The following is an 11,029-nucleotide window of genomic DNA, read 5'->3' on the forward strand; positions in this document are numbered from 1 at the left end:
CGCGCGTTTGGCAGCTGCCGCTCCTGCCTCGGACCTCGGACCTATCTGCCCGGCGCCCGCCCTGCCCCGCCCCGCCCCGCTCCGCCACCGCGGCTAAATTTACCCAGTGTTGGACGCGGCTTGGGCGCGGGCCGCCGTGGTGGTGCTGGCCGCCGTGGACGTACCGCCCGCATGGCTGTGGTCAGTCGCCGCGCCGCCCCTCCCCGCCTTGGTCGCGCAGGCTGTGCCGCAGGCCAGGCCGAGCCCCGAGCCGAGCGTTGTTGTGACGCTGGCGCGCTGGCGCCGCGGGCCCCCTCTGGGCTTGTTGAGCTGGAGGCCTGGTTCCTGCCGCCCGCCGGGCCTCCCGAAGGCCCTCCCGACCATGGTCTCGGCGGCTCCCCCGCGCCCGGGTCCCCCGGGCCGCCCCGCAGCCTGCGCCTGCAGGGCCGCACCGTGCTGCGCCACTACGGCAGCGTGCTGCACCTGCACTACTACAGCAACAACCCCTCCCTGCGGCTGCCGGCCATCTCCGAGGAGGAGGCCGAGGTCTACCGCCCGGACCAGATCAAGGAGTTTGACTGCGTCGACCCGGCCTGGAAGACGGACATAGCCGAGGCGCTCGACAAAGGTGGGGCGAGGGCTCTCGTGGTGGGGACCGAAACGAATGTCAATTTGAATGAGGCTCTGCGCCGCCGCGCCGCCACGGGCCGATGTGGTCCTGCCTCCTCGTCTCGGGCTGGGCCGGCTGGGCGGCCCCACGCTCTGGTGATACGATATCAGAGTGATAGCAACCCGCTCAGTAGCTGACCGGCCGGGTCGCAAACCAGGTGACGCCGCACGGCGCCGAGCCTGAGCCTGAGCCTGTGCGTGCGGGGCGGGACGGGACGGGGGCGGGGAGTGCCACGGGAAGGCAGGCGCGCCGTCTGGAAGGGCCGAAACCGGAAGGGCTAGGTCGGCCAGAGAGCTGGGCCCGAGAGTTGGGCTGCGTGGCGATCGCTAGGCCCAGCGGCGTGACAGGGCCCCGCTCTGTGCGACCAGCATGCGCCGCCGTTCCAGAATTGTCGTTATCAGCCGTGAGTTGACTGACTGCGGACTGCGGGCGGAGCCGTGGGGGTTCGGGAGGGGGTGGGGGGCCTCGGCGACAGCTTCTTCACCCCTTCCCCTTACCTCCCATCGCCACCCCCCTTCCCATTCGCCGCCACTCTTTGATCCAAAGATAAATTAGTCCTAATCAGTCCTAATTGCTCTGCCCGATTAAGCTCAGCGGTCACCTTAACTTTATTTTCTTTCAATAACGGTTGTATATATTTTTTTAGGATCGCACCATCCTTAATCAAGTAACTTGTACCTATTTTTTGTTTATTGTTGCAGAGGAGGATGAAAGTCAAATTCTTGTCAAGTTCTTCAAGTTCCATAAATGTTATGATCTTATTCCTACTAGTGCAAAGCTTGTTGTGTTTGACACACAACTTCTTGTTAAAAAAGCCTTCTTTGCACTTGTTTACAATGGTACAGTATATCTCTATTTCTAGCCAGCTACATTGTTTATTTTTACTCCGACATATACAACAAACACATTATCTGTCTTTTGTATGCAGGTGTTCGGGCAGCACCATTATGGGACAGTGCGCAGCAGAAGTTTGTGGGAATGCTGACCATCACTGACTTTATTAAAATCTTACAAATGTACTATACTTCTCCATCTGTAACAATGGATGAGTTGGAAGAGCATAAATTAGATACTTGGCGAGGTAAGTCCCTAGAAGAAATCCTTTTGCTTTATGTGTCCCTTTCCATCTCGATCACATATTTCTGATGTATTTTCTTTGTTCAATACTTATAGAGGTTTTGAAGGACCAAGAAATGCCTTTAGTAAGCATTGGACCAGATGCATCTCTGTATACAGCAATTAGCACATTGATTAGGAACAGAATACACAGACTTCCTGTCATTGACCCTGAAACGGGAAATGTGCTGTATATTTTGACGCATAAGCGTATCCTTCGGTTCCTATTTCTTTATGTAAGTATGAGTCACTTTATGTCTCATTCATTACCCATTGCAGTTAACAGGATGCTCATTTGTCTTTTCCTTTCTCTTCTCCCCTACTGAAACGAAAAACAGATTCATGACCTTCCTCGCCCCAGTAATATGAATAAGACACTCAGAGAATTAAAAATTGGTACTTATGATGGTATTGAAACAGCCAGTGAAGAGACCTCAATTATTACTGCTTTAAAAAAGTTTGTGGAAAGGAGAGTCTCAGCTCTACCAATGGTTGACACAGAGGGACGCTTAGTAGATATTTTTGCCAAATTTGATGTCATTGTAAGTTTCCCAATCATAAGCCTTTTTTAAAAATTTGCTAGGTATATGATCATGTATAATGTTCTGAAACAACTGTTTTCTTTATCTTTAGAACCTTGCAGCTGAAAAAACTTACAATAATCTTGATGTATCTCTCAAAAAAGCCAATGAACATAGAAATGAATGGTTTGAGGGTGTACAAAAGTGCAAATTAGATGAAACACTTTTTACAATCATGGAGAGGATAGTGCGAGCTGAGGTACATTTACTTCTGTTAATCGGTAATGACTATTACTTTGCAAAGTAAATGGCTTCATAACATTGTTCCAATTATTCCAGGTTCATCGACTGGTTGTTGTTGATGAGGAAGACAAAGTTATTGGAATTATATCATTGTCTGATTTACTATTGTACCTTGTCTTGAGACCTTGTGGTGAGTTCATACTTGACCTTTTTTGTTTTTTCTGTGTATTTTGAAAAATATATTTATCAATAATCTACAACTATGTCATAATTTTGCTTAGGTGAAGATGGCAATTCTGAAAGTTGCTCATCAGTGAGAAATCGAACTGACTCCCAGTCAGAGAAAAATCCTGAAGAACCAGAAACCTCTGAAGCCAGTGAAGAGGCTAAAGAGGGAACTAAGTCATCATTAGAATCATCAGAAGTTGCAATGCAGGAAGATACGACAGCACAGCAAGATTCACTTCCCAATGAAATCGAGGATAGTGGAGAAATATCTGAGACTGCAGAGACAGCTGAAAAATCATCAAGCAGTGTAGATGTAGGTGCTGGATGGAGAGAAGTGACAGTCTCAGGAGGAGAGTGAATTATTTATATTTGGAATCAAGGGTTTTATCTGTGAAAAGGACAAGAAAACTGTGAGTGAAAGACCCTTCATAGTAAAATTTAATTACAAGTACTTGAGAGTGAAAGATTGAATGAAAGTGAATTTGTTGAATGAGAGAATATTTGAGTGTATGAGCATGTAGTGAGCAATCTGCGGGTTTCATTTGATATTTATATTTGCTCATTGCCCCATTTGTATTGTTTGTCTTCTTATAAGACCTTGGCGATTGTAGTCATTATTACTGTACTGTTATATTAGTCATTTATGAAAGCAGTCCTGTGCAAGTGCAGACAAGCAGTGGCCTGAATGCCTATTTTTGTTAGAGATTTTTTTAGGGGGGGAGGGGGGTACTATTAGATGAATGGTGATGAGAGAGAAGCTTCGACTGCCTTTCAGTTATTTCTTTAAATTAAATTTTTATTTGAAAATTTGAAATAAAATTTGTAAGCCAGTGACATAATATTCATTGCTTCCCGCCCTGTAAGGGGAGGCTGAAATTATTTGCTCCTTTGTGTGGCCTATTGTAATTCGATTTAGTTCCTCTAGAAAGGCAATTTTTTTTATTAAGTATGTGAACAGAACATTTGTAAAATTCCTAATACCTGCAAGTCTGGTTGAATAGAAATTGATCTATTACCTAGTTAGTATGTTTGTGGTACAGCTGCATTGTGATTTTAATTTTGGGGCTCGGTGTATGCTTAAAATATATTTAAAATACCTGACTCAGATTGTCAGAACAGTGATCCAAAAGATATGTAAAAAGTGAGGTGTGCCATATGGCTTTCATTCTGACTGTTTTCCTTTCCAACTGAAAGGTGGAAAGGGAAATATTTTTGTGCTGTTTAACATGAATGGATGTTATTATAAAGCAGTATGGAGTGTATGTTTAAAGTAACATGATTCATTTTTAAGGTAATCACACCAAATATGTTGCGCAGATGAATTTGTGATAATGTGACTTGCAAGTGTGTTTGTACATTAATATGGTGTAGCCAGGGTTTGAAACTTGGACAAATTTGTTTTTCTCATGAAATTATCTCTTGTAAGGCTGTCATTAAGTTATATAAATAATAAGTCACCCGTTAATTCTGATGTCTGCACATTTTTACCCTTTACATTTCTATGTAAAAAACCACAAGCTATCTAAATCAAACCAACAAATCATTGACAGTACGTAATTTACTCAGATCATACATAGTTCAATTACACTTAATTACAAACAGTCATAAAACAATTTATTTGTCAGTCTTTTTACATCATATTTCACAGTCATGAAAAGCAGTTTAACAAAGGCAACATTAAGAGCTGTGCAAATTGTTCAATACTGAATCAAATCGAATCGGCCCAATTAAAATTCGGCAGATTTCGTATTTGTCTGATTTGATGCTAAACAATTTTAAGTTGCATCTGTTCCACTTTGAATCAACAAACTAAGAGATTATAGACCACTTGCGGAACTGTCAACTTTGTAATCATCAGCAAACGACTAAATCAATATGATATGTGATAACAAATTCCGAATTTTTACCTTTGCTAATAGTTTGGATTCAACTTTCTTAATTTACTGGAATTTATGTGGACTCGAATGAATGAGGATTTGGAGCAGAGAAAATTTGTGAGATTTTGACCAATTCAATTTAAATGCAAAAACCTCAATTTGCACAGCTCCTGCAATATTACACTAAGTACAGAGTACACAATGAAATCATGCTTCATCACTACTGCAGTCAGTACTACTATCAGTGCACTTAGTAAAGTAACCTTTGTTGCCACGCTTTGTGTACCTAACAAATGGTTCACTGCTGATGACAAGTTCAGGTAACTCTTGTTTTAGCTGAGAAATAATTTTTGGGGGTATTCCTTTATTCAGGAATGATCCTAACACATTAAGATGCCTTAAATTAGGAATGTATCGTGGAAGTTTCTGTATATGTCTCATGCGAAGACTAAGTCTATCAACTATACATAATTTCTGCAGAGAAGGAACAGATTTTATAATGTTAGCACATGATGTAATGCCATGCAGATTAAGTGTCTCTAACTTATTACATTGTTTGGCTATTGCTGTCGCAAGAAGCCCTGGTATATAGAACAATGTCAGTTCCTTCAAATTTCCAAACACAGGGCAATCTCGAACAAAGCGATTCATTTTACTTTTCAGAACTCCATCACTCCACCTAATATGTAATGATTCTAAGGATTGCAGAGTACTTATACATCTTAAGTCATCTAGACATAAAGTTATTTCTTTCAGCTCAGTGCAGGATGAGACTAGTTCGAGGACCCCGACATTTGATTTAAACTGTGGAAGTTTTAGTGTTTTGAGGTGTGACTTCACATTATCCAGAAATGGTTTATACGAGTCAGATTCATCTTGAATGAGGCTAACATCAAGGTGATGGAGGTTCAAACATCCTCTTTCCAAAACCTTTTTATCCCACTTGGTATCAAAATATCCAGAGAGTTTTAGGCTTCTAAGTTGGGACATTTGGCCCAGCTCAGCATCAAGATTCCGATAAATACTACTATGTTTATTTGCATACCCCTCCAAGTGCAACTCACAGACATACTTTTTGTAATGACCAAGTATGCGAGAAGCAACGGCAGCAGGAAACAAACTCAAATTGTAGTGAACTTTCCGTATGTCTTTAGGTCCCTTGCATATAGCATTAACAATGGCAGCAGGGTCCCCACAAAAAAGGGGATTAAGACTAAGCTGTTTAAGGGCTGGAGCCACACTTAATACAAATATAAAAAGATCTTCTCGGCTGTTTTCATAAATTAGTTCTTTATCGCACCACAGTGTCCTGAAATACAAAGAATCCTTCCAGCGCTGACATACTTTGGAAACATTTAGGGCTAGATCTTCGACACTCAACCAAGAAAATATTAGGACTAGAAGTTCGGTTGGGAGAGAATGAACGGCAGCCTAAAACGAAAACAAAGAATATAATTATCTTTCAAAACCAGTCCCATATAGAAAATAAATAATACTCCACATAAAACAAGCCGTTTCGTCAGGTTAGAGAAATGGGGAAATAATGGATATAGGAAGAATTGTACCGTTCCAGAGTCATCTGAGACCTCCTCTTCGATTTTCATTGATTCTGAACACAAAACATTCATTTCTTCGAACTTCACTTAAATTTTTTCAATGCTGCTTTGATAAATCGTGATGAGAACCGATGAGAACACTCAAATATGTCTGCTGATTTGTTTACCGACAACAGCACTGCACATACCTCGCTTCTGTCTTATTTGCAGTATCGAAGCGGCTGCTTGGACTGTATCATTTTGCAAATGTCACTCAAAATATGTTCATACGTCATGCCTAGCCCTACTGTCAGCTCAACTTAAGTAACTTTCACTGTTTTGCGTCAGAATGGGCTCAGTTTCCTTCAAATTTCCGACTTCATTCGGGGACATGTAAGTAATCTGAAAACACTGTAGAACATAACCCCTAAATTTGTGATCTTTAATCAAAAGATACTTCACTTACTCCATTTGAACGAGGCTAAAATAAGGTCTTCCTATCTTACATGTCGGTGAATATGTCTCTAAATGAATTTTATCCACCACGATTCAGTGTACTTTTTTCCAACAATTTGTTTTACACAAGTTAACAAGTTAATAATCAATTTAAGACGTACTGTTTTTGAGAGTTTGACAGATGTTTAAAATATTGTGTCTCTGTAAGCAGCCATCCCCCACCACCAGATCCTCCAGTTGTCATTGTTTCGTTTTTTGGGAAGTCATCCTACATCTCTAGAGGCTTCAAAGGAAGTGCTGTTGATGATGCCCTTGGACGTCAAGTCTTCTGCTCATCAGTGTTAGACTTTCCTCAGGTTGATGGTGATGCTCACGTGAGTGGAAAAGTCTGGAAATGTGTCTAAATTTTAATATTTCATTTTGAAACATGTAATTTTGTCTTTCTTTTCCTAGACTGAAATTAAAGGATACCTGGACTTTAAACAGAAGGTACTTTACCTACATTTATGTGGTACATTTGACGTTAGAGGACTGGCTGATATTTATGAAAAATTAAAGACTGATCTGGGTTCAAAAGTATGTTTTACATAGTTTTTTTATTTTTAAATTATGATGGTATGTGTTGTTAATAGTTTGTTATTTATTTTATTTCTAGGGATACCTTAAAGAGTGGGCCAAGTTACGACATCACTATGCCCGATCACTTCTTTTTTTGTTCAGTGTCTCACATGTACTGGTATGCTCACATCCTTCACTTGTATTTGATACAAGTTACATACGTCTTTTTCGTGCCTTAGATAGTGTCCGGTACGTATATCTAAACGAGTCAACTTGAGGGCCAAATTTTTTGTGTGAATGAACAGAAATTGTGAATATTTTTCTGTTCAGCCAAAAAGTTCAAGGATCTATTGGTGATATCATCTCTACTATATCTGGTGTTCCAAAGGATTGGGTTCAGTATGGAAGATTATGTACACCTCGTTTACTTTTTCTATTTGAAAAGTGCCCTGCATCTATCAAAAAGCAAAGTTTATCTGAAAATGGGTTTGTGTCATTTATATGAACTTTTTTTTAAAATCTTTGGATTTCCAGAAACTAAAATTGGTTAACGTTTCTATTTTCTACAGAGAGACACCTGGATCAAATAGAAAGGTGCCTGCTATTAAGAAGCTGGAGCATGCTATGGAGGATCAAATTTATCATGTTTTGCGTAAAAACCGAATCATATCTAAGAGCAGGTTGAAATATATTTTATTATTACTTTTATTCTGTCATACAGTGTTGTCTGACAGTTAATATCAAATTGCTTATTTTCTTTTCTTTTCAGTATGAATAGTCTCTTTGCTATCCCAGCAAATCAGGAATTTGTTTTTATTCCTACATCCAGGGATTCAATGCGTGACTCAAGAACAGAACTCATAGACAGTGTCATCAGCATGTGTAACGGCACATCTTTTGGTCCTGAACAACAAGATGAACATTCTTTCCATTCACCATCATTCCTAAATGAAATGAACTTAAATCGTAAGAACTTGTTATGGTGGTCTATGTCTGACCCAAATTAAAAGGGGATCTTCATCGTTTATGTTTTTTCTCTTTAGGACATTCCTTTAAAGGATTTTTGCAACAGCACATAGAGCAAGCATTTTCTAAAGGTTTTGATGATAATGTTGGCAGACATTCTGCACCAACATTTTTTGAAGTACGTTAAAAAGAAACACCTATCTTATCATAGTTATAAAAACACTTGTGTAAAAATGGTTTTATACCACTAAAAATACATAATATATATTTCTTTCTTGTAGGTTCCAAAGTTCAGTTTATGGCTGGAAGTTTCCAAAAAAGTGTTTGAATTTTCCACATCACCCAAGTCAGCTTCTAACTCAAACCAAAGTGCTATGCTCCATGGCTTGCTTGACACCGATGTCAAATTCAGTGAAAGTCGCTGTGGAAAGGTGCTGCCACTTGCCATAGCAACATACCAGGAAAATCTACCAACTCACTATACCAGAGAATATCATGATGGAAGGGTAAGAAACATTTTTCTCAATTTTTTGCTGTTTTCTGTTTTTAAAGTGGAATGAAAAACCTTAAAACCCACTTTAGAAAACTACAACTGCTTATTAAAATTTTTACAGTTAGCTCATGCCTTGTCAGTATTTGCTGTCCATGCTCGGGGGCCTCTCTTTGAGGAATATGCGAAGCAGGTGGAAACCGAGTGTGAAGCCCATTGGAAAGCAGGCAAGCAGATGTGCCAGGTGTTAAGCCTTACTGGCAATCCATGCACAAAACCTTTACACAAAGGTGGAGGTGATGGTGCAGGAGGAGGGGAGCTCCAAGAAGAAGAGGGGTGAGTTGTCCATTTCTACCCAGGACAGTTTAAATTTATCACAACTTGTTTAAATTTTATCACATTTCACAGGAGGGATCACTCTCAGTTACCGTTAATGGAACATTGTAGTGGAGTCGTGTATGTTTCTGCTTGTAACTGTGGAAGAAAGCAGGGGCCAAGAGAGGACCCATTCAGTATGAGAACTTCAAACCATGACTTCTATACAGTTTTAGGAAAGGATTGTGGCTGTTGTGATCTTGAGTCCATTACTTTTCCTGTTTTCACTCCTAGTACTAAAGATTTTCGGTAAAAATATGTTTTTCTTATCTTTTTTTCTTCTTCTTATAAACATTTAAATTTGACAGTTAGTTTTAAATCAAATTTGTCTTGTGAACAGGGCTGCTCAGTTGTTTTCAAATAAGAAAGCAGGAAAGGCTAATACTGAACCGCGGGATACTGAGGCCACTACTCCTCAAGGAAATACTCAAGGACTTAGCTTTGGTATGTACATGTGAGCAAAATTGGTACTCTTATTTGCTAGCTAGATGACAAACAGTCTTATCTAGTAATCTGGTTTAATAGTTGTGAACTCTCTCATACCCTAAGCAGCTTATGTCTCTGGACCATCCGGTGGTAGTGATATTATAGCAGAAGAAACAAGTAATCTAATTCCTGCAAAGACTGATAGTGAAACTGACAGTGGAAGTAATGCTATAGTGATCCAAGTTTCTGACACTGATTCGGAAGGTTCCAAAGGTAAAATCACTTCTATGTTTTTTTAGGTTTAAATCGTCTAAATATATTTTTTGAAATTTGTAATGGTTCCATTCCTCTCAAACTTATTCTTTCACTCTGCTCTTTGTATTGCTAAAAAATGATTGTTCCATTTTTCAACAGAAAAATGTTTGGTGCGTCAGCCATCTACAACAGAATACTTGCCAGGAATGCTTCATTCAGAATCTCCTCTTGGACTTCTTCCACAATTTCCTTCATGGTCATTAGTGTGCCTTGGACCATCAAGTTTGTATTCCCACAATCTTGGTCTTCAAGAGCAACAACAGGCGGGCCTAATGCCTGGATCTGCATATCTACTACCTTGGGATTTGACTGTCAGGTTTGCGCACAACTTTACTTGCATTTGTTATTGCAGTTACTCTATTTTGCTTTGGGGTAATCTCTCATACTGAATATATCCCCTTAGGCTTGAGCATCAACAGGACCGCCCTAATGCATGGCCGACGGTTGGTGATGCTGCTTTCACAAGAGGGAATAAACCCCTAGCAAGCAGCGTCCTTCAGAGACCACGTAAAACAAAACGTGATACTTCTGAATTTGTTGTGAAAATATTTGTTGGAGTAGAGTATGAATGTCCACGCGGCCATCGCTTCATGTGTTCAGCACCAGACAAAGTGCTCAAGACTAGTGGTTCTGGACTTGTAAAGGACAATGGTAACAAAATAACTGGAAATGACATGCCTCTTTACTTTCCATGTCCATGCAAGTAAGTTCACAGAAGTGTCACAGTTAAGGAACGGAACCTGTCATCATCCTAATGTTGTTTCTTTTGCATTGTTTCCAGAAACAGCAAACCACTGATAGCACAATTAATGCGTGTTCATGTTGTCACTCCTAAAGCCCCTGTACATGTCACACTGAATCCCAAAGTACAGCCTGCACCATCACCCTGTCCCATATTTGGACCAGGCTGTGAGAAACCTATCAGGCTCTCTCAAAGTGCTTACTGGATTTTAAGACTTCCGTATCCTTTGTTGGGATTTCTTTTGTCTTTCATTAGTTATTTGTTTTCTAAGGGAAAATTTCACAGTATTACTTCCTTAGCATTTTGACAGTTATGTATATGTGGGTGACCAAGGTCCTTACATCTCACCCAAGGAACCTGTTCCAATAAGTTATGGCCGACTTTTAGCAGGAATGTATGGCATCATGGAACTATCTCCTACTGAAAAGACATGATAATCTTTACTGGTTTGTACTCAAAACTTTGTACTTTTTTATTATTGATAAAAACAACTGGATGAATAAAACATAAAGAATAAAGGTATCAGTAGTTT

At 40.3% G+C, this 11,029-nt stretch overlaps 3 protein-coding genes across 6 annotated transcripts; 2 read left to right on the forward strand and 1 right to left on the reverse strand.

Moving 5' to 3' along the window:
• The first annotated feature begins 156 nt into the window (after positions 1-156).
• On the forward strand, positions 157-4,228 carry LOC113210663 (5'-AMP-activated protein kinase subunit gamma-1). 2 transcript variants are annotated; one of them, XM_052268256.1, is made up of 8 exons: positions 157-607; positions 1,351-1,488; positions 1,578-1,730; positions 1,823-2,001; positions 2,104-2,307; positions 2,399-2,545; positions 2,626-2,719; positions 2,811-4,228. In XM_052268256.1, the coding sequence occupies exons 1-8, from the start codon at positions 172-174 to the stop codon at positions 3,113-3,115; spliced, it is 1,656 nt and encodes a 551-aa protein (XP_052124216.1). In that variant the 5' UTR covers positions 157-171; the 3' UTR covers positions 3,116-4,228. The 2 variants fall into 2 exon arrangements, with proteins under 2 accessions (XP_052124216.1, XP_052124217.1); XM_052268257.1 differs by lacking the exon at positions 157-607 and adding an exon at positions 871-1,052.
• A 69-nt stretch (positions 4,229-4,297) lies between these two features.
• LOC113210699 (uncharacterized) lies at positions 4,298-6,373 on the reverse strand. Its single transcript, XM_026428807.2, has 2 exons — positions 6,200-6,373; positions 4,298-6,065 (listed from the first exon to the last, which is right to left on the reverse strand). The coding sequence occupies exons 1-2, from the start codon at positions 6,260-6,262 to the stop codon at positions 4,842-4,844; spliced, it is 1,287 nt and encodes a 428-aa protein (XP_026284592.1). The 5' UTR covers positions 6,263-6,373; the 3' UTR covers positions 4,298-4,841.
• On the forward strand, positions 6,370-11,019 carry LOC113210643 (nonsense-mediated mRNA decay factor SMG8). Of its 3 annotated transcripts, none has more exons than XM_026428737.2 (17): positions 6,370-6,562; positions 6,834-6,999; positions 7,079-7,201; positions 7,281-7,432; positions 7,514-7,669; positions 7,753-7,863; positions 7,953-8,149; positions 8,227-8,327; positions 8,431-8,655; positions 8,764-8,975; positions 9,048-9,263; positions 9,355-9,458; positions 9,564-9,713; positions 9,855-10,071; positions 10,159-10,458; positions 10,537-10,716; positions 10,808-11,019. In XM_026428737.2, exons 1-17 carry the CDS (start codon positions 6,519-6,521, stop codon positions 10,929-10,931), a joined length of 2,778 nt encoding a protein of 925 aa, XP_026284522.1. In that variant the 5' UTR covers positions 6,370-6,518; the 3' UTR covers positions 10,932-11,019. The 3 variants fall into 3 exon arrangements, with proteins under 3 accessions (XP_026284522.1, XP_026284528.1, XP_026284537.1); XM_026428743.2 differs by having other exon boundaries at positions 9,567-9,713; XM_026428752.2 differs by having other exon boundaries at positions 6,837-6,999.
• The last annotated feature ends 10 nt before the right edge of the window (positions 11,020-11,029 follow it).

The sequence above is a fragment of the Frankliniella occidentalis genome, unplaced genomic scaffold (genome assembly GCF_000697945.3).
Source record: "Frankliniella occidentalis isolate FOCC.00 unplaced genomic scaffold, Focc_3.1 Scaffold66, whole genome shotgun sequence".
In the NCBI taxonomy this organism is placed as follows: domain Eukaryota; kingdom Metazoa; phylum Arthropoda; class Insecta; order Thysanoptera; family Thripidae; genus Frankliniella; species Frankliniella occidentalis.